Source organism: Mesocricetus auratus, unplaced genomic scaffold (genome assembly GCF_017639785.1).
Source record: "Mesocricetus auratus isolate SY011 unplaced genomic scaffold, BCM_Maur_2.0 Super-Scaffold_100046, whole genome shotgun sequence".
In the NCBI taxonomy this organism is placed as follows: domain Eukaryota; kingdom Metazoa; phylum Chordata; class Mammalia; order Rodentia; family Cricetidae; genus Mesocricetus; species Mesocricetus auratus.
The window spans coordinates 4,078,967-4,106,774 of NW_024429223.1; the positions used below are offsets into that span (position 1 = coordinate 4,078,967).

General features: G+C 50.9%; 1 protein-coding gene across 1 annotated transcript in view; it reads right to left on the minus strand.

Moving 5' to 3' along the window:
• The window catches only part of Gpatch1 (G-patch domain containing 1), a 45,873-nt gene extending 18,306 nt beyond the window's left edge, over positions 1-27,567 (minus strand). Inside the window, exons 1-10 of the mRNA XM_040735468.1 lie at positions 27,443-27,567; positions 13,518-13,652; positions 12,353-12,438; positions 11,009-11,169; positions 9,958-10,055; positions 8,528-8,586; positions 6,408-6,650; positions 5,553-5,700; positions 3,727-3,806; positions 169-373 (exon numbers count right to left, since the gene is read on the minus strand). Of these exons, the coding sequence (XP_040591402.1) occupies positions 169-373; positions 3,727-3,806; positions 5,553-5,700; positions 6,408-6,650; positions 8,528-8,586; positions 9,958-10,055; positions 11,009-11,169; positions 12,353-12,438; positions 13,518-13,652; positions 27,443-27,521 (1,294 nt within the window). The 5' untranslated portion in view covers positions 27,522-27,567. The remainder of the gene's footprint in view (positions 1-168; positions 374-3,726; positions 3,807-5,552; positions 5,701-6,407; positions 6,651-8,527; positions 8,587-9,957; positions 10,056-11,008; positions 11,170-12,352; positions 12,439-13,517; positions 13,653-27,442) is intronic.
• Positions 27,568-27,808: the final 241 nt, after the last annotated feature.

Genomic DNA, 27,808 nt, shown 5'->3' on the forward strand with positions numbered 1-27,808 from the left:
AAGAACAACTACCACCAAGTAATAATAATAAAGTCCATGTACGCGTTCATATGCCGTTTATAACACATGACACGGCTCCTACAGCCTGAGGATACAAAATGCATACAAGGAGCATCAGTGGGGAACCATGACCCCCGTCTGAGTAAGACGACGCGACACTGCACATACCTGGCACAGGCATCTCTCCTAACAACGCCCCCCGCTTGGAGGCATTGAGCTGGTGCCTACTGCGGGTCCCCGTGGCTTCTCCTGCTTTCCCAGACGACTCTGATAACACCTGAAGTAAGTGAGCGTTCTGGGACGTGGCAGCGACCACGGGTCTGAAATAGTGCACCGGCCGATAGTCTCTGGGCAGCTGAGGGGGTGGGTAGATCTTAACAAAAGCAGACAAAGCCAAGGTCAGGAAGTCCAGGCTGCAAGATCACAGACTTCATAGAGAGGGACCAGGAGCAGCCCGGGTACACTAGGCGGTGGGCAGCAGTGTGACCGCCTGGCCCTAAGGGCACCACAGCCACTGTCCCAATGTCCCTCCCCGCAGACATCACCCCTGTCCCAATGTCCCTCCCTGCAGACATCACCCCTGTCCCAATGTCCCTCCCCGCAGACATCACCACTGTCCCAATGTCCCTCCCTGCAGACATCACCACTGTCCCAATGTCCCTCCCTGCAGACATCACCCCTGTCCCAATGTCCCTCCCTGTAGACATCACCCCTGTCCCAATGTCCCTCCCTGCGACATCACCACTGTCCCAACATCCCTCCCTGCGGACATCACCCCTGTCCCAATGTCCCTCCCTGTAGACATCACCACTGTCCCAATGTCCCTCCCCGCAGACATCACCACTGTCCCAATGTCCCTCCCCGCAGACATCACCCCTGTCCCAATGTCCCTCCCTGTAGACATCACCCCTGTCCCAATGTCCCTCCCTGTAGACATCACCCCTGTCCCAATGTCCCTCCCTGCAGACATCACCCCTGTCCCAATGTCCCTCCCTGCAGACATCACCCCTGTCCCAATGTCCCTCCCTGCAGACATCACCCCTGTCCCAATGTCCCTCCCTGCGGACATCACCACTGTCCCAACATCCCTCCCTGCGGACATCACCACTGTCCCAATGGTCCCTCCCTGCAGACATCACCACTGTCCCAATGTCCCTCCCTGCAGACATCACCACTGCTAATATTTATGCCCCCCACGATGAGAACACTAAATATGAGAAGACATAGCACGGTGTCCTGACCCCCCCCCCCCACGCTGCCCACTGTAAGACAAAACATTACAAGTGCGTGATTCAAGACTTCGGGGGGGGGGGAACCCTTGAATCAGGGAGTTTTAAATTCAAAACTCTTTATTCAGGCTATGGTTCTCTCCTAAAGTAAAACTTGGGACCTGGGTTTCCTAAACTCTGTTTTTATTTTACTTGTGAATGTGTGTGTCTGCTGTGTAAGTGTACGTACAGTGTGTGCAGGCACCTGCAGAGGCCAGTTGAGAACATGGGGTCCTTGGCACTAGAATGACAGGTACCTGGGGCCGCTAGGATCCAAACCCCGCTCCTCAATAGTAAGCAGCAAGTGCTCTTAGCCACTGAGCCATCCCTCCAGTCTCCTGCCCCGACTTTGCTTCTGAATTCAAAGTTTTTGTTGTTGTTGTTTTTTAATTAGACACTGTCGAGCTGAGGCTTAGTTACACTGTTTGCAGAGCAGTCACGAGACCCCGGGTTCAGTCCTCCGGAACCACCCCCCCCCCACCAAACAAAACAGCAAAGGTGAGCTAGGGTGCAGCTCAGCGCTAAGGTGCTTGCCTAGCATGCACGAAAGACGGAGGGGGAGGGGGAGGAAAGGTGGCAAAAGTGAAGTTTACATGTATTTGTGGAGTTTCGAGATTTCTAACCCCAAATGACTGCAGAACAGAAAAGTTAGAGACAAAGGGGTTTTGCTGTTTACAGGATGGACCGTGCCCACACAGTACAGTCTCTACGACTAAGCTACATCCCAGGCTAAGCTTCAGAGGGCTTTATTTTTCTTTTGGAAAAAATTATACTGTGTAGCTTTAGAGGTTTTATTTTGTTGTTGTTTTTTGGAAACAATTATACTGTGTAGCTCTAAAAGTTTTATTTTGTTGTTGTTTTTTGGAAACAATTATACTATGTAGCTCTAGAGGTTTTATTTTGTTGTTGTTTTTTGGAAACAATTATACTATGTAGCTCTAGAGGTTTTATTTTGTTGTTGTTTTTTGGAAACAATTATACTATGTAGCTCTAGAGGTTTTATTTTGTTGTTGTTTTTTGGAAACAATTATACTATGTAGCTCTAGAGGTTTTATTTTGTTATTGTTTTTTGGAAACAATTATACTATGTAGCTCCGGCTGTCCTGGCACTGGCTCTGTACACCAGGCCGGCCTCGAACTCACAGCGATCCGCCTGCCTCCTGAGTACTAGGATTAAAGGTGTGCCCCGCATACCAGCCATTAGGTCTTTTAAGTGACTACTGAATGGTCCCCTTGCTCTTAGTATAACAAACAGATTAACAGTTGCCTGTACATTGACTTCTAGAACTAGAAGTTTCCCAAAAGTGGGAAGCAAGTCAACTCTGAACTTGCGCACCAGGTGAAACACCCAGTCCCAGATGCATGCTGGCCTGAGAACTTTTCACCATGTTGATGTCTGTGGTCGGTCCTTAGGGTTAGGAGTTTCTAGTTCCCTAGGGCTCAGTGGAATTACTACTGCCGGGAAACAACCTTTACTGGGGGGGGGGGGTAACTTGGTTCAAAGGTGTGGGGGTTGTTTTGTGGTGTTGGGAATCTAATCACCGGGCCACACATGTCTGGCCTCTCTTGTAATAGGATTTTTTTAAAACATGTATGGCCGTCTTGTCTGTATGTCTATGCACCACAACATGTGTGTCTGGTGCCAGAAGTCAGAAGAGGGAGTCAGATTCCCGGGACCTGGAGTCACAGATGGCTGTGAGCTGATCACACATGGGTCCTCTGGAAGAGCAGCCAGTAATCTTTTTTTTTTTTTTTTTGGTTTTTCGAGACAGGGTTTCTCTGTGGTTTTGGAGGCTGTCCTGGAACTCGCTTGGTAGACCAGGCTGGTCTCGAACTCACAGAGATCCGCCTGCCTCTGCCTCCCGAGTGCTGGGATTAAAGGCGTGCGCCACCAACCCCCGGCTGCAGCCAGTGATCTTAACCGAGGGGCCACCTCTCCAGCCCCGCCTTTTACTTTCCAGACAGACTCTTCCCCTGCCATGGAACCTGTCAAGTAGGCTCTACTGCGGCCAGTGAGCCTCAGGAGGCTTCGCTTTTCTGCCTCCACACATTGGGTGACAAGGGCAGCCGCCACGCTGGCTTTTCTGAGGTGGGTTTGGGAACTGAATTCATGTCTTGAGTATTTTACTATGTGACGTGTGTCCCCCCCAGCCACCCTTTTTTTGAAACAGGATCTTGGTCAGTTTCCTGGGTTGGCTCAGAACAAGATTCTTCTGCCTCAGCTCCCAAGTGCTAGGGTTACAGGCAGGCACCACCACACCCTGCTTTCTTCTAAAGAGCTTTAAAGGAAGAACAGGCATGCGGAAATATCCAGTTTCCGTAAGTACACCGATATAGCTCAATCAATTACTTACTATCATAAATAAACATTAAAGTGATAGATATATAAATTTTAAAATAAAACAACCATTATAAGCACCAAGCCGGAAAAGCAATTTTAATGCAAAGGTTTTCTTACTTTCTTTGAAGATAGAGGTTTAGAAGCCAAGGAAAATCCTTCCAAGATTTTGCCAACATATCGAAGGTCTCTCTCTGGTTCTACAAAAATGACATCATTAATTAATGCCAGCAGCTGAGCTGATTAGGGCAGAGCACAAACAGCGCCCTGGGTGAGATCACTGGGAAGGAGCATTGAGGGACACAATGGCATTCAAGCCCTCATGTTTCTGTTGACACGGCGACGGGAGGCTCACCCAGCTGCCTGGACGGCAGCCTCAGCCTCCCAAGACAAGCCCCCAGCGCTGTCTCCAGAGCGGGGCCTCAGAAGAACAGCTTCTGCACAGGCCGCCGCCATGCTGGGTCGCCGAGTATGGAACCCAAGGGCTCTGGCTCAAAACCTCTGAAAACAGGAGCTAAAAATCCACCCATACAAAAAACAAACAAACAAAAAACCAAAAATCCCTCCCCACCAATGAAAAATGACCGTGGTTGCTCTGTAGAGTGAAAGTTCTCAAGAAAAGTCTTCTAGAGTGTAAAAAGTTTGGGAAATCCTAACTGCTAGGGTCATTTCTCACGCCAGTGCCCAGAGTGTCTGTCCCCCAGTTCCCTTAGCAACAGCACAAATAACGCTCCCAGGCAACACAATCAGGTCGGCTGTGAGCTCGCCCTAGAACAAACTGTTGTTGCGAATGAAATGCTAACAGTAGATAAAGACCACAAACTAAGGAAGCTGAGTGGCCAACACCCTCGGCCTGGTCAGGGGGCCGCCCACTGGCTGCAGACGACCCCTTGACGAAGGGACCTGTGAGTCACAGGGTGACTCTGTAGAGCAGGCACACAGAAGAGTCATTCCAGCCTCATTAATCGGTGGAAGGAAAGAAAAATCCTAAAAGTCAACTGTGGATGTTGGACAAAATGAGGATATGTTCATTCAGTCAAAAGGAAAACAGAGGACATGCGGTAACTACGTACAAATTAAAAAAGGAGAGACAAAATACCCCCGAACTCATACAGTCAGAACTGCAGGCCTTGTGGCCCTGGGAGAGGCTGGAGGAAGCAGACTGTGAGAGAGGATCCTCCAGGAAGGAAGGTCCCGGAACTCAGGGAGCTGCTTCCTAGGGAGCCCGTCTGCAGACAAGAGCCCTGGGCCCTCGAGGGGGGACAGGCTAAGCCTGACAGCTCTGCTGGGCTTCAGACTGGCGGCCCCGTCACAGAGGTCCCCAAGCCTGGTGTTCTGACCTGCTGCTGTTTAAGTTGGCACCGGTCCCTGGTCCCAGGCCGCGTGCCCAAGCTCCCCAGTTCATACCCATCCCCGCTGCTGCCTTTAACTGTGGCTTAAACCACAGTTAAATCCTTTCTTACATCCCGTACACTGCAGGCCAGGGAGGCCTAGACTTCACTGCGTGACTCACGGCAATCCTCCTGCCTCGGCTTTCCAAGTGCTAGAATTACTAGAACAAGCCCACTCTATCAGCTTCCGGTGTGTTCTCGCCCTGCATCTTTTTTACGTTATCAATCTTTACTTGATGAGGCGGGTGTTTTGTTTTGTCTAAACGTATGTATGCACGTTTGTACACCATGCGTGTACCTGGTGTCTGTGGAGGTCAGAGGAGAGCATGGAATCCCCTGGGACTGGAGTTATGGGTGGCTGTGAGCCACCCTGTGGGTGCTGGGAACTAAACCCAGGTCTTCTCCGCAAGAGCAGCCAGTGCCCCTACCCACTGGGCCCCACATCCTGCAGCATTGACATTCCCTGCTCTAGAGGCTGGTGCTGGTGCCAGAGACTGTGCCCCTTGTTCCCGAGAGCCTGGCAATGAGACCTACCGTCCCGGTTGCCAGGGTTACCTTTCTGGCTTCTGTACTGCTTGGGAGCTGTCCAGCCATAGAGGCCATCCCCAGGCTCCTCATCCTTCAACACGGTGTCATACTTGGACAGGGTTTCCGTGGCGTAGATGTCATCATCCTCCTCTTCCAGGGCGCCCACACCGAAGGCCTGCAGGGCACAAGGTTTCAAACAGAGCTCGCCGGCTGTGGGGTCCGTCACACCGCAAAACTACACTCGGCACAGGGTCCCGCAGACCACACTTGTACTTCCGGGTCTCTGAGAGAGCAGCAAACGGAAACCCAGACTAGAGGAGCCTCGCGTCTACTGGAAAGCGGTGGCCAAGGGCGAATGCCACGCTCCAGCCCCAGCAGCGGCCTGGCCCAGGCAGAGACGTGAGGGACACTCGCACTGACAGGCAGGCAGAAACAGGGCTCTGAGGGAAAGGCAGACATGTCTGTCTTCCCCTGGTCAGCGCGGCCAAGGTCTGAAGACTGTGGGAAACAGTCTGAGCAAGCTCATTTTTTGTTGGAAGAATGAGAAAGAAAGGCATAATAGACGTCCATCACTGGTGCCCAGGAAGGACCTTCGGGGAAACAGAGCCTGGCGTTGGGCATAGGGCTCAGTATAAGAGTAGTCAGTATACGCAAGGGTCCCAGGCCCAGCATTGGAACAGAAAGAAACAGAAAGAGAGAAACACAGAGAGAGAGAGAGAGACAGAGAGACAGAGAGAGAGAGAGAGAGAAGGGGGGATGGCTGGCAGGACAGGACTTCAAAGTCCTTATTGAATATACAAAGTGCCTACTATGGGGCTGACATAAAATGGGAAGCTTATCTATTTGTTGGTATGTCTGCTTGCACAATACAAAAACTTTTACCTGGCCAGAAATCCCCAATTTTCTTCCTTTACTCAGTCCAACATCTTCAAGAAGATGGCTGGTCCCCTCAGATGTTCCGCCAAAAAGATTCAGATGTTCTCCTGGCCTTCCAAACAGGGCTTGGCGGGGGTCCAGGCCCTTGTAGGCCAGTCCGTGTACATTATCTTTAGGTGTGAAATCCACAGGCATGACGTCTTTAGGTGCAAAAGTCACATTGTCAGGCAGGTAGTCATCGTCTTCGTCCTGGTCACGTGTGTGAGGAGAGGTTAAGGTGAGTCACTCTGGGCGTCAGGGCCTTGGAGTGCAGTGATTAACTCCAAACCGAACAGCTGAAAATCTCAAGTTTCTGCGGCCAGGAATGACCAGATCCCATCTCTGAAGAAATGATACTAACAAAAGCAGCGCCATGGCAAGAGTCTAGCGGAGGCTGGAGAGATGGCCTGGCCAGTAAGAGCAAGCATTGCTCTTGCAGAGGACCAGGGCTCAGCGCCCAGCACCCACATCCGGCGGCTCACAGCTGCCTGTAACTCTGGGCATCTGCTCATGCCCTCTGCTGGCCTGCACATACACTAAATAAAAACAGTATTTTTAAAGAAAAGAATCTAAAACCAGGGTAGGGGTGTAGCTCAGAGGTACAGCACATGCTGAGCATGCAAGGCCCTTGTTGCAAACCCCATCACAAGAAATAAATAAGAACTAACAAGGCCCGGTGGTGTACAGCTTGAATCCCATCATCAGCGAGGGAGAGGCAGGTGGGTTGCTGTGAGCTCAAGGCCAGCTTGGTCTATACAATGAGTTTTGGATCAGTCAGGGCTCAGAGTGAGACTCTGTCTCAATCAACCAACCAACCAACGAATCAATCAGTCAGTCAGTCAGGCAGTCAGGCAGTCAGTCAGTCAGTCAGTCAGTCAGTCCGTCAGTCAGTCAACCAATCAATCAGTCAGTCAGTCAGTCAGTCAATCAGTCAGTCAGTCAATCAATCAATCAGTCAGTCAGTCAATCAATCAATCAGTCAGTCAGTCAATCAATCAATCAGTCAGTCAGTCAGTCAATCAATCAGTCAGTCAGTCAGTCAATCAATCAGTCAGTCAGTCAATCAATCAATCAGTCAGTCAGTCAGTCAATCAATCAGTCAGTCAGTCAATCAATCAATCAGTCAGTCAGTCAGTCAGTCAATCAATCAGTCAGTCAGTCAGTCAATCAATCAGTCAGTCAGTCAATCAATCAATCAGTCAGTCAGTCAGTCAGTCAATCAATCAATCAGTCAGTCAGTCAGTCAATCAATCAATCAATACCAAGAGTTGGGGTATCCATAGTCTAGCAAATTGCTGACTATATCCGGACAGTAATGGCAGCTTCAAGGTAAGGGTGTTTCGTGACAGAGAAATCTAACGGGCTCCTGAAATTGCTTATGGCGTTGCTGTTCGTTTGTTTACCATCTGCTTGGGTGTCTTGTCTGTCTGGATCTTTCGCTGCTGTTGCATTTTATTCTTTAATCACACCTATTTGCTTGTTCGTTTATTTGTGGGGGAGAAATCACGTGTGCACATATGTGCACGCATAGGCATGCACGCCATAAGAGCGCGCGTAGAGGTCAAAGGACAACTTATGCGGGTGGGTTCTCTGCTTACACAGTGGGCTCCAGGGATCAAACTCAGGAATGGGCTTGGCAGCGATCACCTTTACCCCGAGCCATCTCTCTGCTTTCTGAGGCAGAGTCTCACTATTTAGCTCAAACCAGTCTAGACCTCGAGGCCTCTCTTTCTACCTCAGACTAGCCTAGGGCTTAGATTATTGGTGTGCACCAGCATGCATGGCAGTTTTTGGTTTTTGTTTCTGTTTTCTCTCAGTGATAGGGATTAAACCCAAGGCTTTTGCACATGCTAGACTCTACCGTTGAGCTGTATTTCCCAGCTTGTACCTCTCTTTCTACCTCAGACTAACCTAGGGCTTAGATTATTGGTGTACACCAGCATGCCTGGCAGTTTTTGTTTTCTCTCAGTGATAGGGATTAAACCCAAGGCTTTTGCACATGCTAGACTCTACCGTTGAGCTGTATTTCCCAGCTTGTGACCCTGAAATTTCACCGTCACAAAGTAGCACATTCTACTGTAACATACCTCAGACCCTCCAGAGCTTCCAGGCGGCAACGCACAGCCATAGATCTTAACACCAGGATCTACAAAAGAGACCCCAGAGGCATTAGTCGCCAGTGACTGAAAATAGACACCACGTCACCGACACCTTCACGAGTGCAGAGACACAGCTGCACCTGTGAAGGTGCCGCAGCCTTAGGGCCTCAGACGGATGACAGGCCCACCCCGACCGGCGCCCCGATAACGTACTGCATGGACCCAAAGGAAACTACTCCCGTCTTCCAAGGGTTCACCACAGTCTGGGGACACAGAGCACAAGGGAAGACCAGAAAACAACGGATGCTGGGAGTGTAGTGGGACCGTGATGTGGTGCTTGCCTGGGATGTGTGAGGCCCCGGGTTCCACGCCCAGCATCAAAATAAACAATAAATACAAAGAAGCAGGAGGAGCAGGAAATGATAACGCTGAACTGTGACTCTGTGATTCAGTTAAGGTGTGGTTGCAAATTAAACTCTTACACTCCTGGTAGGAATGTGAGCTTGCACAATCCCTCCAGAAGTTAGCATGTCTCACACCTAAAACCTCAAGATATGTGCAGGCCACCTAACTCAGAGAGTCTGCTTCTAGGAGTGTGCAGCTCTCAAAACCATGCTGGAGAGCTGGGGATACGGCTCCGTGGTTAGGAGCACTTGTCACTCATGCAGGGGACATGGGTTACACTCCCAGTACCCACACGGCAGCCCAGAACTCTCTGTCAACTGCAGTTCCAGCGGCTCTGATGCTCCCTTCTGGCCTCCCGGGGCCCCTGAACTCACATGTGGTACACACAGACTCACCAGGCAAATACACACATACACACATTAAATAAAGAAATTTTTTCTTTGAGAAAAGGGCTCACTATGGAACCCTGGCTATCCTGGAGCCGTGTAGACCAACCTGAACTTCAACTCACAGAAATCCGCCTGCCTCTGCCTCCCACGGGCTGGGATTAAAGGTGTGTGCTACCATACCCAGCTATTAAGAATATATTATCAGGCTGGACCGACAGCCTCCAAAACAATACAGAGAAACCCTGGCTCATAAAACAAAACAAAAAAAAGAATATATTATATAATATATATATATATATATATTTTTTTTTTCACTCAGGAGGTAGAGGCAGATGGATCTCTTTGAGTTTGAAGCCAGTCTGGTCTACAGACCAAGTTCCAGAAGGACAGTCGGAGCTTTTACATGAAGAAACTCTATCTCAAAATAAATAAATAAATAAATAAATAAATAAATAAATAAAATGCTGTAGTTAAATGTCATGGCACATTGCTATAATGCTGGCCCACAGGAGGCTGAGCGCCCCGGGCAGCCTGAACTTCATACTGCAACCCCGTCTCACAAGACAAAACGAACAAACAAACCAAAGTGCGCACTGTACAGGTGGCCGCCATCGACGGGCTTACCCGGTTTCTGCCGGCGTGGCTTCCTCTTCACTCGAGGGCCGACCCCTTGTCCTTCCTTCCAACCCATCTTTCTCAGCAGTTCAAAGCCAATGGACAGTCTGGACAGGACATGGGAACGCCGACAGTGAGCTTCACTGCCGATAGGCGGCTCCTGATCCGGTGCCTCTGCCTGCCGTGTCTGGTTCACCCCACAGCCAAACACAACGGCACAAGCCCCGGGGGTGGGGAGGGCCAGAGGGGGAGCATGGGCTTGGGGGCGCAGCTGCACTGGGGGAGACTCTGGGCAGTCCCTGCCAAGGAAGCCTGTGGCTCAGGGATACCAGCAAAGTCTGGAGCCAGCACATCAGAGCACACACCCAGGAGCGGAAGACGAAGCAGACAGAAATCAATTGCTGGGGGAGAGCCGTGCAGCTCCTTGGGTCTGCCCGCTTAGTGAGGGCAGCGCTAACATCTTCTCTCTTCTCTAAGCATGTTTTCCTGGCAGCACTTCGGGCTTCTCCAGCACTTACGGCCTCCTTACTCTTTCTCAAAGGCTCCCCTCCCAGCGTGGGTTTGTTCTCCGTGCTAGCTTGAAGGGTGTGGCTTATTGGTTTGTTTTGTTTTTTTTTCATTCTTCCCTCCACTCTCCTTCTCCAGGCAGCTACCGGGACTTACACCTTGCTTGAGGGAGGGACTATATCTTTTAAGCTCTAGAAAGATTAGCCTCAAACTGAGCGTAAGGAGAAAGGAGGAGAGAAGGAGGGGAGGAGGGGTAGGGAGGTGGGGAGGGAGGGCAGGAGGACGGGAGGGTGCAGGCAGGGTTGAACCCACAAAGCTGGAAGGGAGGCCACCCCAGTTCCTAATAGGCTTCCAGCCACGAACCCCAGTGGCCGGCAGGTAGCTGGAGCTCTAGAGGATTCCATTGCAGTGGTCAAAGGAGACGTCCCGAGTGAAACCCCTCCTTCCCTTGGCCTCCCAGTCAGACAACATCTGTGCCTGTAGCCGAGCTACCCCTGGGGAAGATCCCCACACGTGTACAAAGCGCCAAGGCCAGAAATGAAACCCCTCTCACTTTGCTGGCGTGATGAGGTCATCAAGCAGCGTGGCTCCGGGAATAGGGGCTGCGGCGGCTGCCAGCTGCCTGGCTTTCTCCCGTATTCTGTCTTTGGTTTTGGAAGCAAAGTCATCTGTGGTAACGATTGCTTTAGGTGCTATTCCGAATTCACTAAGATCCTGCAAAGAAGAAAAGTAAACAGAATTAATTCATTTATGCACACAAAACAAATGCACTTGTACTAACACACACTCAACAAATGCAATTATACTAACACACACTCAACAAATGCATTTGTACGAATACACACACAACAAATACACTTGTACTAACACTCACTCAACAAATGTACTTGTACTAACATACACACTCAACAAATGCACTTGTACTACATACACACTCAACAAATGCACTTGTACTAACACACACTCAACAAATGCACTTGTACTAACACACACTCAACAAATGCACTTGTACTAACATTCACACTCAACAAATGCACTTGTACTAAGACATACACAACAGCAAAGTTTTAAAGAGATCACTTTACTGTAGATATAAGAGAGAGAGAGAGAGAGAGAGAGAGAGAGAGAGAGAGAGAGAGAGAGAGAGTCAGTCTCTGGGGGCTGGAGAGAAGACTCTGTGGTTAAGAGCACTGGCTACTCTTCCAGGGGACCTGGGTTCAATTCCCAGCACCCACATAGATAGCAGCTGACAATTATCTGTAGCTGCAGTTCCGTGCAATCCGATGCCCTCTTCTGGTGTGCATACATACATGCAGACAAAAGAGCCATACACATGAAATAAATAATAAAAACCTAAAGAGAGAAGTCGGATGTGATGGCCCTTGCCTGTGATCCTGGCACTAGAGGAGGCTGAGGCAGAGGGGTTGCAAGTTCAGAGCCAACCTAAGCTACATAGCAAGACTCCGCTGTTTTGGTTTAAAGGCCTCCTTTTCCTCCTCCTGGTAGAATACGGCTTTACCGGTGCATTGCACTCAATGGGCTCGTAAGTGAATCCGTGCCTAGGCTTCATTTTAGCCTAACTCTCGGTTCCTTAAACCACAGGGTGCTTCGGGGTGACTGAAAAGCCACAGGCTCAGCACCACGGATACTGAGTTAGGGCAACTTCGAGGACATTCACTTGTACGTGACATTCCTGACTGCAGACACTGTCCCCAGCACAGACACTACTTGAGTGAGGGAGACACCATTGGTATGCAGGGCACAGCATCACAAACATCTACAAGAAAAGGCCTTAGCATGAGGAGGGGTCTTAGCACGAGGAGGAAAGCTTCTACCGTGCCTTCTGGGTGGAGGGAAGGTACCACAAGCAAGGACGCCGTGTCACGGCCTGACCTACCTCTTCATCCATAAAATCTTCAGGTCCAAGAACAGACTTATCTGCCCTGTTCTGTCTTGAAGACACGAAGGTAGAGGGTGTCCATCCTGGAAGGAAAGGAATTGAGACTCTTACGATCCTAGATGGTATCTTTTTTTTTTTAAGATTTATTTATTTATTACATATACACCAGATTGAATTGTAGATGGTTGTCAGCCATCTACAACTGCTGCTTGCTTGCTTTTGTTTAATAAGATGGGGTCCGGCCAGCCAGGAACTCGCTTGGTCACCAGACTAGCCTCCAGTTTGCAGTGTGGGGACTAGGGACTTAGCTCAGTGAGGTCCTGGGTTCTATCCCCAGGACCTGAATAAGAAATCATGCTGGGGGTTGGTGGTGCACACGCCTTTAATCTCAGCACTCGGGAGGCTGAGCAGGTGGAGCTCTGTGAGTTTACGGCCAGCCCGGTCTGCAGAGTGAGTTCTGGGTTAGCCTGGTCTATACAGTGAGACCCTGTCTCAAAAAAAGAAAGAAAGAAAAGAAAAGAAAGAAAACAGTGTGTATTACTTTAACTATAGAACCGCTAAGACTATCTAGTGTGACATTTTAATTTCTTTTTCTCCAGGTCATGAGCAGGCAGTAGCTGACGTGTCACAGTCCTGTGGCGGGTGGTTCCTGGGCAGTTCTGATGCTATTCTGGCTCCTTAACCTCTATGACCCCAGCTGCCTCATCTGCAAAACACCTGCGACACTTGTCCTTCTTAGTTGCTGAGGCAGAGGAGGCAGGCAGTGATTAGCTGCGAGCCTGTGAGCCTGCCTGAGGGGACTTGGGGCAAAGCCAGATGAAATGGAAGTCACTATCTGGTTGTAGCCACCTGCTGTCATCTCCCCATTTTCCGCAACATAGAAGCAGAGTTCTTGACTTCCACCAGCACTTACATCGTCAACTCTGGGAGCCCCCCAGACATTCACAGAACATCTCTGTGTTCTATGGTTGAGTGCTCCAAAGTGTTTAAACAAGGTCAGTCAGGAGGGGATCTGGACGTGGCAGCTCATGCCTGTCACCCCAGCACTCGGGAGGCTGAGACTCGAGTTCCGGGCCAGCCTGAGCTACACAAACAAAACCTCAGAGGGGAACCTCCATCATCCACATGCTTGAGCGAGCCTCTGGTCTCTGCAGCACCATACCTTCCTTTGAGCCAACAGTATTGAAGTATCCTGCGGAGAAGCCGCCACTAAAGGCTCCATGAAAGCGCTTATACCTTCCTTTCTCATCCCTGACAGTCTGGTCCTGAAGAGGAACGGGTTTCTTTGGTCTTTCGCCTGGAAAACAAAAAAGTAAGTGAATGAAAAAAAAAAGAGAGAGAAGAGTATGATGAGTTACGGAAAATGTCACTGCTTAAACATAATGAATTGCCGCTCACTTACAACTCCATGTGTAACCATTTATAGGAAGCTGCTATTTCTAGACTTTAATAGCTTCTAGATTACAAAATAAACTATTCTCCTAAGAATTATGTTGCAGCAAGAATATCCAAGCTAGGGGCTGGAGTCATAGAGCTGGGCGTTGGTGGCGCACACCTTTAATCCCAGTACAAGGGAGACAGATGCAGGCGGATCTCTGTGAGTTCGGGGCCAGGCTGGTCTACAGAGAGAGGTCTAGGACAGCCAAGACCTACACCTGAGGTTATCCTGTCCAACACACTCATGCCATGGAGCACATGTGTTCACACACATACACGTGTACACACATACACATCACACCAGAGATAAAAACGTTCCGCTTTTCCTACTGAATTTCGTTACAAAGGCCCAACTGGGGCTGGAAAGATGCTCAGGGGGCAGAGTTTGCTGGGCAGGCCCTGCGCCTGTGTAAAAGCCACTGTGGATGTCTACAAGCCAGCGCTGGGGGAGGTGGAAATGAGACGAGGCCCAGAGCCAGTGGGGAAAACTCCCAACCTTGGCCCCTAAGCTCCCGTCAAGTAAGTATATGCAGGTGCACGTACATCCTAAACACGCACGAATAAAAACGCTTTTAAAAAATTACAGTGGGGCTGATGGCACGGTGGCACACACTTCTAATCCCAACACCTAGGAGGCAGAGGCAGGAGGACGTCCGTGAGCTCAAAGCCAGCCTGGTCTATAGTTCCAGGGCAGCCAGGATTACACAGTGAGACCCTGGGGGCGGGGTTTGAGTGGGCGGAGTTGACGTTTCCTGGCAATGAGGGGGTGAGACACTGGCGCGACACATAACGCCAAGAGGTTTGTCACAACAGGAACACCGTTTGGGGCTCAGGGTCTTCTGCATGCTAAGCATGTGTCTACCGAGTTATACCACCGTGTCTTTCTAGAACATCTCCGACTCTAGAACTCTCCCTTTCCCTCTAATCTCAAACGTTTCCTTAGCTTCTATGACCCTCCACTCAATCACGAATGTGCTCTTTTTAAATTGATGTGTGTGTGCACCTGTGTGTGCACACATGCCACGGAGTGTGTGTGTGCGCCTGTTTGTGCACACATGCCATAGAGTGTGTGTGTGTTCCTATGTGTGCACACATGCCATGGAGTGTGTGTGTTCCTATGTGTGCACATGCCATGGAGTGTGTGTGTGTTCCTATGTGTGCACACATGCCATGGAGTGTGTGTGTTCCTATGTGTGCACACATGCCATGGAGTGTGTGTGTGTGCCTGTGTGTGCACACATCCCATGGAGTGTGTGTGTGTGCGCCTGTTTGTGCACACATGCCATGGAGTGTGTGTGTGTTCCTATGTGTGCACACATGCCATGGAGTGTGTGTGTGCCTGTGTGTGCACACATCCCATGGAGTGTGTGTGTGTGCGCCTGTTTGTGCACACATGCCATGGAGTGTGTGTGTGTTCCTATGTGTGCACACATGCCATGGAGTGTGTGTGTGTTCCTATGTGTGCACACATGCCATGGAGTGTGTGTGTTCCTATGTGTGCACATGCCATGGAGTGTGTGAGTGTGTGTGTGTGCACCTGTGTGTGTGCACATATGCCATGGAGTGTGTGTGTGCACGCCTGTGTGTGCACATGCCATGGAGTGTGTGTGTGTGTGCGCCTGTGTGTGCACATGCCATGGAGTGTGTGTGTGTGCGCCTGTTTGTGCACACATGCCATGGAGTGTGTGTGTGTTCCTATGTGTGCATACATCCCATGGAGTGTGTGTGCCTGTGTGTGCACATGCCATGGAGTGTGTGTGTGTGTGTGTGTGTGCACATGCCATGGAGTGTGTGCACATGCCATGGAGTGTGTGCGCGCCTGTGTGTGCACATGCCATGGAGTGTGTGTGCCTGTGTGTGCACATGCCATGGAGTGTGTGCACATGCCATGGAGTGTGTGCGCGCCTGTGTGTGCACATGCCATGGAGTGTGTGTGTGCCTGTGTGTGCACATGCCATGGAGTGTGTGTGTGTGCCTGTGTGTGCACACATCCCATGGAGTGTGTGTGTGCCTGTGTGTGTGCACATGCCATGGAGTGTGTGTGTGTGTGTGTGCACATGCCATGGAGTGTGTGTGTGTTCCTATGTGTGCACATGCCATGGAGTGTGTGTGTGTTCCTATGTGTGCACATGCCATGGAGTGTGTGAGTGTGTGTGTGCACCTGTGTGTGCACACATGCCATGGAGTGTGTGTGTGCACGCCTGTGTGTGCACATGCCATGGAGTGTGTGTGTGTGTGCGCCTGTGTGTGCACATGCCATGGAGTGTGTGTGTGTGCCTGTGTGTGCACACATCCCATGGAGTGTGTGTGTTCCTATGTGTGCACATGCCATGGAGTGTGTGAGTGTGTGTGTGCACCTGTGTGTGCACACATGCCATGGAGTGTGTGTGTGCACGCCTGTGTGTGCACATGCCATGGAGTGTGTGTGTGTGCGCCTGTGTGTGCACATGCCATGGAGTGTGTGTGTGTGCCTGTGTGTGCACACATCCCATGGAGTGTGTGTGTGCCTGTGTGTGCACATGCCATGGAGTGTGTGTGTGCACGCCTGTGTGTGCACATGCCATGGAGTGTGTGTGTGTGCGCCTGTGTGTGCACATGCCATGGAGTGTGTGTGTGTGCGCCTGTGTGTGCACATGCCATGGAGTGTGTGTGTGTGCGCCTGTGTGCACACATGCCATGGAGTGTGTGTGTGTGCGCCTGTTTGTGCACACATGCCATGGAGTGTGTGTGTGTTCCTATGTGTGCACATGCCATGGAGTGTGTGTGTGTGTGTGTGTGTGCACATGCCATGGAGTGTGTGTGCCTGTGTGTGCACATGCCATGGAGTGTGTGTGTGTGTGTGTGTGTGTGCACATGCCATGGAGTGTGTGCACATGCCATGGAGTGTGTGCGCGCCTGTGTGTGCACATGCCATGGAGTGTGTGTGTGTGTGTGTGCACATGCCATGGAGTGTGTGCACATGCCATGGAGTGTGTGCGCGCCTGTGTGTGCACATGCCATGGAGTGTGTGTGTGTGTGTGCACATGCCATGGAGTGTGTGCACATGCCATGGAGTGTGTGCGCGCCTGTGTGTGCACATGCCATGGAGTGTGTGTGTGCCTGTGTGTGCACATGCCATGGAGTGTGTGTGTGTGCCTGTGTGTGCACACATCCCATGGAGTGTGTGTGTGCCTGTGTGTGCACATGCCATGGAGTGTGTGTGTGTTCCTATGTGTGCACATGCCATGGAGTGTGTGAGTGTGTGTGTGCACCTGTGTGTGCACACATGCCATGGAGTGTGTGTGTGCACGCCTGTGTGTGCACATGCCATTGAGTGTGTGTGTGTGTGCGCCTGTGTGTGCACATGCCATGGAGTGTGTGTGTGTGCCTGTGTGTGCACACATCCCATGGAGTGTGTGTGTGCCTGTGTGTGCACATGCCATGGAGTGTGTGAGTGTGTGTGTGCACCTGTGTGTGCACACATGCCATGGAGTGTGTGTGTGTGCGCCTGTGTGTGCACATGCCATGGAGTGTGTGTGTGTGCCTGTGTGTGCACACATCCCATGGAGTGTGTGTGTGCCTGTGTGTGCACATGCCATGGAGTGTGTGTGTGTTCCTATGTGTGCACATGCCATGGAGTGTGTGAGTGTGTGTGTGCACCTGTGTGTGCACACATGCCATGGAGTGTGTGTGTGCACGCCTGTGTGTGCACATGCCATTGAGTGTGTGTGTGTGTGCGCCTGTGTGTGCACATGCCATGGAGTGTGTGTGTGTGCCTGTGTGTGCACACATCCCATGGAGTGTGTGTGTGCCTGTGTGTGCACATGCCATGGAGTGTGTGAGTGTGTGTGTGCACCTGTGTGTGCACACATGCCATGGAGTGTGTGTGTGTGCGCCTGTGTGTGCACATGCCATGGAGTGTGTGTGTGTGCCTGTGTGTGCACACATCCCATGGAGTGTGTGTGTGCCTGTGTGTGCACATGCCATGGAGTGTGTGTGTGCACGCCTGTGTGTGCACATGCCATGGAGTGTGTGTGTGTGCGCCTGTGTGTGCACATCCATGGAGTGTGTGTGTGTGCGCCTGTTTGTGCACACATGCCATGGAGTGTGTGTGTTCCTATGTGTGCACACATGCCATGGAGTGTGTGTGTGTGCCTGTGTGTGCACACATCCCATGGAGTGTGTGTGTGCCTGTGTGTGCACATGCCATGGAGTGTGTGTGTGTGTGTGCACATGCCATGGAGTGTGTGCACATGCCATGGAGTGTGTGCGCGCCTGTGTGTGCACATGCCATGGAGTGTGTGTGCCTGTGTGTGCACATGCCATGGAGTGTGTGTGCCTGTGTGTGCACACATGCCATGGAGTGTGTGTGTGTGCCTGTGTGTGCACACATCCCATGGAGTGTGTGTGTGCCTGTGTGTGCACATGCCATGGAGTGTGTGTGTGTGTGTGCACATGCCATGGAGTGTGTGCACATGCCATGGAGTGTGTGCGCGCCTGTGTGTGCACATGCCATGGAGTGTGTGTGCCTGTGTGTGCACATGCCATGGAGTGTGTGTGCCTGTGTGTGCACACATGCCATGGAGTGTGTGTGCCTGTGTGTGCACACATGCCATGGAGTATGTGTGTGCCTGTGTGTGCACACATGCCATGGAGTATGTGTGTGCCTGTGTGTGTGCACATGCCATGGAGTATGTGTGTGCCTGTGTGTGCACACATGCCATGGAGTGTGTGTGTGTGTGCACATGCCATGGAGTGTGTGTGTGTGTGCACCTGTGTGTGCACACATGCCATGGAGTGTGTGTGTGTGTGTGTGCACATGCCATGGAGTGTGTGCACATGCCATGGAGTGTGTGTGTGCCTGTGTGTGCATACATGCCATGGAGTGTGTGTGTGCACACATGCCATGGAGTGTGTGTGTGTGTACACATGCCATGGAGTGTGTGTGTGCCTGTGTGTGCATACATGCCATGGAGTGTGTGTGTGTGTGTGCACACATGCCATGGAGTGTGTGTGTGTGTACACATGCCATGGAGTGTGTGTGTGCCTGTGTGTGTGCACATGCCATGGAGTGTGTGTGTGTGTGCACATGCCATGGAGTGTGTGTGTGTGCACACATGCCATGGAGTATGTGTGTGCCTGTGTGTGTGCACACATGCCATGGAGTGTGTGTGTGCCTGTGTGTGTGCACATGCCATGGAGTGTGTGTGTGTGTGCACATGCCATGGAGTGTGTGTGTGCCTGTGTGTGCATACATACCATGGAGTGTGTGTGTGTGTGCACACATGCCATGGAGTGTGTGTGTGTGTACACATGCCATGGAGTGTGTGTGTGCCTGTGTGTGTGCACATGCCATGGAGTGTGTGTGTGTGTGTGTGCACATGCCATGGAGTGTGTGCACATGCCATGGAGTGTGTGTGTGTGTGCACATGCCATGGAGTGTGTGTGTGCCTGTGTGTGCATACATGCCATGGAGTGTGTGTGTGTGTGTGCACACATGCCATGGAGTGTGTGTGTGTGTGCACATGCCATGGAGTGTGTGTGTGCCTGTGTGTGCATACATGCCATGGAGTGTGTGTGTGTGTGTGCACACATGCCATGGAGTGTGTGTGTGCCTGTGTGTGCATACATGCCATGGAGTGTGTGTGTGTGTGCACATGCCATGGAGTGTGTGTGTGCCTGTGTGTGTGCACATGCCATGGAGTGTGTGCACATGCCATGGAGTGTGTGTGTGTGTGCACATGCCATGGAGTGTGTGTGTGTGCACACATGCCATGGAGTATGTGTGTGCCTGTGTGTGTGCACACATGCCATGGAGTGTGTGTGCGCCTGTGTGTGTGCACATGCCATGGAGTGTGTGTGTGTGTGTGCACATGCCATGGAGTGTGTGTGTGCCTGTGTGTGCATACATGCCATGGAGTGTGTGTGTGCCTGTGTGTGTGCACATGCCATGGAGTGTGTGTGTGTGTGTGTGCACATGCCATGGAGTGTGTGCACATGCCATGGAGTGTGTGTGTGTGTGTGCACATGCCATGGAGTGTGTGTGTGCCTGTGTGTGCATACATGCCATGGAGTGTGTGTGTGTGTGCACACATGCCATGGAGTGTGTGTGTGTGTACACATGCCATGGAGTGTGTGTGTGCCTGTGTGTGTGCACATGCCATGGAGTGTGTGTGTGTGTGTGTGTGCACATGCCATGGAGTGTGTGTGTGTGTGTGCACATGCCATGGAGTGTGTGTGTGCCTGTGTGTGCATACATGCCATGGAGTGTGTGTGTGTGTGTGCACACATGCCATGGAGTGTGTGTGTACCTGTGTGTGCATACATGCCATGGAGTGTGTGTGTGTGTGTGCACATGCCATGGAGTGTGTGTGTGCCTGTGTGTGTGCACATGCCATGGAGTGTGTGTGTGTGTGTGTGCACATGCCATGGAGTGTGTGAGTGTGTGTGTGCACCTGTGTGTGCACACATGCCATGGAGTGTGTGTGTGCCTGTGTGCACACATGCCATGGAGTGTGTGTGTGTGTGTGTGTGCACATGCCATGGAGTGTGTGTGTGTGTGTGCACATGCCATGGAGTGTGTGTGTAGGTCACAGCAACTTTCTGTCTTTGCTGTTGTGTTTTTCAGTACAGGGTTTCTCTATGTAGCTCTGGCTGTCCTGGAACTCCTTCTTTAGACCAGGCTGGCCTTGAGCTCACAGACATCCTCCTGCCTCTGCCTCCCGAGTGCTGGGATTAAAGGCGTGCGCCACCAACGCCCGGCAAAGGACAACTTTTTTTTTTTTTTTTTTTTTTTTGGTTTTTCGAGACAGGGTTTCTCTGTATTGTTTTGGAGGCTGTCCTGGAACTTGCTCTGTAGACCAGGCTGGCCTCGAACTCACAGAGATCCACCTGCCTCTGCCTCCCGAGTGCTGGGATTAAAGGCGTGCGCCACCAACGCCCGACTAGCATTGCTATTCTTGCTATTAACATCTTGTACCATGAGTGAGGTATCCCCAAAAGGCTCAGTTTACCCAAGGCATCAGTAAACCAGTTATTTTTTCTTTCTTCCTTCCTTCCTTCCTTCCTTTTCCTTTTTCTTTTTGTTTTGTTTTGCTTTTCTGTGTAACAGCCCTGGCTGTCCTAGAACTCTCTTTGTAGACCAAGCTGGCCTCAAACTCACAGAGATCCACCTGCCTCTGCCTCTCAAGCGTTAGGATTAAAGGCATGCACCACCACTGACTAACCAGTTCTTACTTTTTTAAACAAAATTAATTAATTAAAAAGTCAGGCATGCTGGGGCTGGAGAGATGGCTCAGTGGTTAACAGCACTTACTGCTCTTCCAAAGGTCCTGAGTTCAATTCCCAGAACCCACATGTCAGCTCACAACTGTCTGGTACCCTATTCTGGCATGCAGATGTACATGCAGACAAAGTATCCATATACATAAATAAATAAATCTTTTAAAAAAAAGTCAGGCATGCTGGGTGGTGGTGGTGAATGACTTTAGTTCCAGCACTTGGGAGGCAGAGGCAAGTGAATTTCTGTGAGTTCAAGGCCAGCCTGGTGTACACAGTGAGTTCCAGGACAGCCAGAGCTACACAGAAAAAGCTTGTCTCAAAAATCAAAAAAACAAAACAAAAAAAGTCAGGCATAGTGGTAGAGGCCTATAACCCTGGCACTTTCGAGACTAAGACAGCAGGATTGCTGTGAGTTCAAGTCCAGCCTGGGCTAATATGAGACCCTGTCTCAAAAACCACACCACCCCATCCCAATACCCTACCAAGCAAAAAATAAATAAATCTATACTAAAACACCAGGTAGTCTGAGTTCAAATCTCCCCTGATGCACAACCATGCATTTTGTGGTCTTGGGCAAAGGACTTAATCTCTCTAGAGCTTGGCTTCTAAAGCTGTAAGATCAGGGAATGGTAGAACCCCTCTTTGTGGTAGCAACAAGAATTAAGTACCACAGAGTAGCAGGTCAGAGATGGAACATTTGCCTAGCACGCAAGATGTTCTGGGCTCCATTCTCAGCACCAATAAACAAATAAATCACATGAAAAGCCTTGCCATGGCCACACTCAGTTAATACCAGCTTTGGTGTCTTTTTTACTTAAAAAAAAAAAAACTGAACTGCAACTAGGGTTCCATAGTGCAGGATTTCACCACTTACTTTGTTTTCTTTAAAAAGCAAAACAGGGCTGGAGAGATGGCTCAGAGGTTAAGAGCACCGACTGCTCTTCCAGAGGTCCTGAGTTCAATTCCCAGCAACCGCATGGTGGCTCACAACCATCTGTAATGAGATCTGGCGCCCTCTTCTGGTGTGCAGACATACATGGAGGCAGGATGTTGTATTCATAATAAATAAATAAAATCTTTAAAAAAAAAAAAGGCCGGGCGGTGGTGGCGCACGCCTTTAAAAAATAAATAAATAAAAAATAAAAGGCAAAACAACAATAAAAACAAAGTCAGGGTCTTTTGTACCCAGGACGACCTCTAAGCCTCAAACTTACTATGTAGCCAAGGATGACCCTTCCTCCTCTCCCTCCTGGACTTCAGTTAGGATTACAGACACGAACTATGCTGACTTTCTAAGTGCGGGGATAACTCAGGGCAGGCTGCAAGCAGGCCAGGAAAGCACTCTGCCAAGTGAGTTATATCCCCAACTCCAAGTTTCCCCATTTCTTGAAAAAAAAAAAAATACTAGCGCACATATGCCTTACGTCATGTGCAGTTATCATGTCCTCCCCTACCTTGCCAGCAGGCGGCAGCTCAGACGCTCTGGGCTCAGGTGACTACCAGGGCAGTGAGCGCGTGCGGCCTTCCTGACCTGGGAGGGGAGAGGCTGTCTGCAGACAGCTAAGTGATGGAGACGGGTCAATGAGAGCCAACCAGTGTGACCGACCAGGCCACTACTGGGGAGATAGTGCCATCTCTAGCCGGGGTGATGGGAAAACTCCAGAGAGGAGGTGACACTTTAGTCAGGCCGTACTATAATCACTGCCACTGATAACGATGACTTCCTCCCTTATCGGGGGCCGGTAAGTCGCTTCATTTATCATACCTGGACAAGGGTACTTATTAAGTAAGTGCCCGAGGTCCACGGGTAATGAGCACAAAGCTGACCCAGGTCTCAACTCTACGTCTAAGTTAGAGCTTACCACCCACATTGCTCCTCATTCCTCAGTTAGAAGTTCACAGCAGCCTCACTGCTGAGAAAACCGGGTTCTACACTCCGGTAGAAGAAGCTAAACACGGGCCGGGCGTTGGTGGCGCACGCCTTTGATCCCAGCACCTGGGAGGCAGAGGCAGGCGGATCTCTGTGAGTTCGTGGCCAGCCTGGTCTACAGAGCGAGTTCCAGGACAGCCTCCTAAGTAATACAGAGAAACCCTGTCTCGAAAAAAACAAAAAGAAAAAGCTAAACACTGGAACCCGGCAGAGACCCGTGTCTGACCGTGTCAAGGACCTCAGAAAGCAGAATTTTGTCAGCTGCAGGTAAGGACACAGCCCCAGCAGAAGCGTTAGCCTCCATCAGCAAACAGGAGGCCCAGTAGGGCTGCACTGGACTCGGGGAGAGAGGAATCCGACGGAATAACTAATTCACACTTAGCACGCATAAAGTCCGATTTCATCCGAGGCATGCCCCCCCCCCCAAAAAAAACCACAAGCATGGTGTCAGGCACTCGGAGATAACCCAGTCGCACTAAAGGAAGGGTGTGACCAGAAGACAAGGCAGACCCTGCAGGGCCTTGAGCCCTGTGACATGCTCTGCACCGAGGGAGGCACAGAGGTGGGCAGGCCTAAGGGTGACAGTCACAGCCCCAAGGAGAAGGAAAACAACCCTAAAAGGAATCTTTCCGGGGCGGGGCTGGAGATGAGAATTCTAGAACCAGGTGATCGTGTCTAAGGGAAAGGAGACAGGCACCGGTGACTTCTTCCTTCCCGATCTGTCGCTAAACTCCCTGGCTAATACTTAGCCAGTAAACCCTGCTGTCGGGGACCAGAAACTTCAATTAAGGCTTAATTAAGTCAGAGGAGCCAGTCCGGTGTCCGTAAGATCCGTCACAACTTCAAAGAAGCAGTGAGAGCCGGCTAGTGCTCTAGTCGTACTGTGGAAAGCAGCCATAAACTTCAAAGTGGATCAGGGGCCGTAATGTAGCTCAGTGGCAGAGAGAGGCCATCGCGTGGAAGGCCCTGGGTTCCCTGAAAGGAAGGCAGAAGGGAGGGAGGGGGAGTGGGGGAGGGGGGGGAGTCCTAAAGCTTCTCTAACACCGGGGAATTACAGAGTTATTTCCAGAGAGGCTGGGGAGATGGCTCACCAGTTAAGAGCACCTGCTGCTCTTCCAAAGGACCTGAGTTCTGACCCTGCTACTCGCATCAGGCAGCTCACAGCTGCCCGTAAGTCAAGCCCTAAGAGATCCAACAGCCTCTTTTGGCAGACACACATATGAATAAATGATACAATAAATCTGCAGTGGCATCTTGTTTCGGGATCACGCGGGACAGAAACTTCCATCTGCATAAATCTTTTTTTTTTAATCCATGTTGTGTAAACGTCTTTTTCTTTTAAGATTTATTTATTTATTACATATACACCAGATTAAATTGTAGATGGTTGTCAGCCACCATGTGGTTGCTGGGAATAGAACTCAAGACCTCTGGAAGAGCAGTCAGTGCTCTTAACCTCTGAGCCATCTCTCCAGCCCCCAATCTTTTCCTTTTTTAAAAGAATGTTTCTAAATCTCTTGCCCACACAGACACACGTATACATAAGTAATAAAGTAAAATTTAAAAACAAAATGGGTTTCTAGCCAGGCAGTGGTGATGCACACCTTTAATCCCAGCACTTGGAAGGCAGAGGCAGGTGGATCTCTGTGAGTTCCCTAACCCTAAACTAACCCTAATCCAACCCTAACCCTAACCCTATCCCTAATCCTAAACCCTAACCCAACCCTAACCCCTAACCCTATCCCTAATCCTAACCCAACCCTAACCCCAAGGCCAGCCTGCTCCTCAGAGTGAATTCCAGGACAGCCAAGGCCCGTCTCAAAAAAAGAAAAGAGCGTTTCTAGATCAAAAAGGAGAGAAAAATCTACAAACCAATGTCCTTCCTCTCACCTCAAAAGCATAGTTAGACCCAATTTGCTTCATTTCTAACTTTTCTTTAAAACGGCTGGAACTGGTGGTCAGGCCAGACACCTCAGTGGATAAAGGCCCTTGTTGCCACGGCCGACAACCTGAGTTTAAACTCTGGGACCTACACAGGAAAGAACAATGGACTCCCCGGGGTTGTCCCCTGACCTCCGCACACAAATTCTGGCACAGGCATCCCTTCTCATGGTAACAACGGTGTAACTTGAAATTGGGAAGAATTAGAAACGCCAAGGCCACACAGCTGATGGCTTAACAGCTTGTCTCCTCTCAAAGAAACAACGTAGGGCCAGAAACACAGAAATGACACGAATGGATGTTCAGCATGGCTCTAGCTGTGCGGGCAAGACCCTTGCCCTCTTCTTCATCGCTACAGTCCAGCCGGTCTTCACAGGACCCCGTCTCTCCTCTCTGGCTTCTCTGTGAGCTTGGGAAGAATGACCCTGTCTCTCCTCTCTGGCTACTCTGTGAGCTTGCAAAGAATACTGCCCAACAACATCACTCGCAAGTCTTGTGAGTTCCTCCTTTGCTGAATCTGAAACTCCTCCAGCCAAAGATCCTTAGCAACTGATTCTTTATATTCATAGGGCGCTGTGCTTACCAGTAAAACTAATGTGGTCTTAGTTGTACTGAGCAAACAGTCTAGACTTGGGGACAGGCCTGATGGCCCTGCTTAACCCCACGGTCTACTGGGAGAAGAACCCTACAATTAGGGCCGAGGGGACTTTAAACTGAATGCCTTGCGGAACTGAGGGTGATGGGTATAAAACAGGTGTCCCAGGAAATACAAGGGCAACCTTCAAACATAGGAGAGCTTGCCCAGAGACTAGCCTTTCTCTGCTCTGGTCAGCAGAGGGTAGGGGTAGAACTAGAATCTGGTAAACACTTCTAATGGTTGGAGCTGTTTGGGCTGGGGAACGTAGCTCGGTTGGAGAGCGCTCGCCCAGCATGTGCAAAAGCCAGAGTCACATACATTGGGCATGTGCTTACAAGTGATCTCAGCACTTGGGAGGGGGAGGGGGAGCAGGAGGACCAGAGTTCAGACAACACAGGTATCTACGCGAGACTCTGTTTCAGATGAACTGTCTAAGACAGATAGGATGTGCGGCGCGCACACCTGTAATCCCAGTCCGGGGAGGGCTAAGAAAGAACTGTCTTGAGTTCAAGGCCAGCTTGTTGGGCTATATAGAAAGGTCCTTTCTCATATCTACCGCTACCAAACAAAAACAACAAACACCAGAAAAGGTCTCAGTGTAAATATCTCAGAAGTATAACCAACAGGGTGCAGTCAGGGTGGGAAGCGGGGGAAATCTCACCAACTAAAATCTGCAGGGAACGTCTGGGCCCAGGACCACCACTGCGATCCCAGGTCTCAGTGTAAATATCTCAGAAGTATAACCAACAGGGTGCAGTCAGGGTGGGAAGGGGGGGAAATCTCACCAACTAAAATCTGCAGGGACTGTTTGGGCCCAGGACCACCACTGTGATCCCTCTGTCTTCGCCAGAGGGTTAACCCTGCCATCAGTGGTTGTGGACAGTCACTGAGTGGGACAGACCAGAAACATCAGAGAACCCCTGCACGTCACCAGCAACTCTAACCCACCCTGTCTGTCAAGTCTACCCCCAAAGGGGCCACTTACACGCAAGTCACTGCTACCTCTCCAGGCCACACGACAACTATCTCCGGGCCTCTCTGGCTAAGTACCCAGCTCCATCCTACACATGGCAAACCAGACTGCTCTCAGGATTGAAGCTAACAAACGTTAAAATATGCATCCTGTCAGGGGGTGGCTCACGCCTCTACTCCCAGCACCGGCGGGCAGATGTCTGTGAGTCTAGCCAGATGCCGGATAGCAAGACCCTGTTTCAAACAAACAAACAAACCACATCTCTCCTGGTGCAAACTGCACCAACGGCTTTTCCTACCCTTAACACAGGAGCCACACTCCTGGCTGGGTGTGACGGCCCGCAGTCATAAACCAAGCTCGTGGGAAGCAAGGACGGGAGCCAGAGAGTCCAAAGCCAGCCTGGGCTACACAGTGAGTGGGCTTGAGGTAGCATGAGCTACCGAGGCCCTGTCTGGAAAAATAAAAGTCCAATTCTGGGGGCTGGTGTGTAACTAGGTTTTAAAGTGCTAGCCTGGCCGGGTGTTGGTGGCGCACGCCTTTAATCCCAGCACTCGGGAGGCAGAGGCAGGCGGATCTCTGTGAGTTCGAGGCCAGCCTGGTCTACAGAGCGAGTTCCAGGACAGCCTCCAAAGCCACAGAGAAACCCTGTCTCGAAAAACCTAAATAAATAAATAAATAACGTGCTAGCCTGGCATGCACGAGGCCCTTCCTGGGGTCCACCCTGAGCATCACACACACACACACACACGCACACTCACGCGCGCACACTCATGCACACGCACGCACGCACGCACACAGCAGGTCTTCCCAAGGCTGGTGTCCCCAGGCGGCAGGAGGACCCCACCCACCCCACCCCCGTCACACACGGGCGGCTCGGCCACTATCCCGCGCCCGCCATCGGAGCCTCACCTTCCTCCAGAGGCTCCAGGCCAGTCCCGTAGCTGACCAGGTCCTCATCGTCGCTGTCACGGTCCTGAGCCGCCGCCATCCTGCTCCCTTCCGGGCTCCGCCCCCCCCTCCTCGCTACGGGTGCCCCTGTGGGCCAAAAGCTTTCGCGCTGTCGTCTCCGCGAACCGGAGCGCCCCATCAAGCTGAATCTTTCGTGCTTTGCACAACGGGCTCCTTCCGCCCTGCCTCACTTCCTCAGCAGCAACCGGTGCTAACGCTAACCTCCCACTCGTCCCAACCACCCTCCAGAAAAGAGTTTGTGCACCCGGGCGCAAATACCTCGAATGAATGGGGCCCAAACACACTCTGGCCACACACACTATGCTT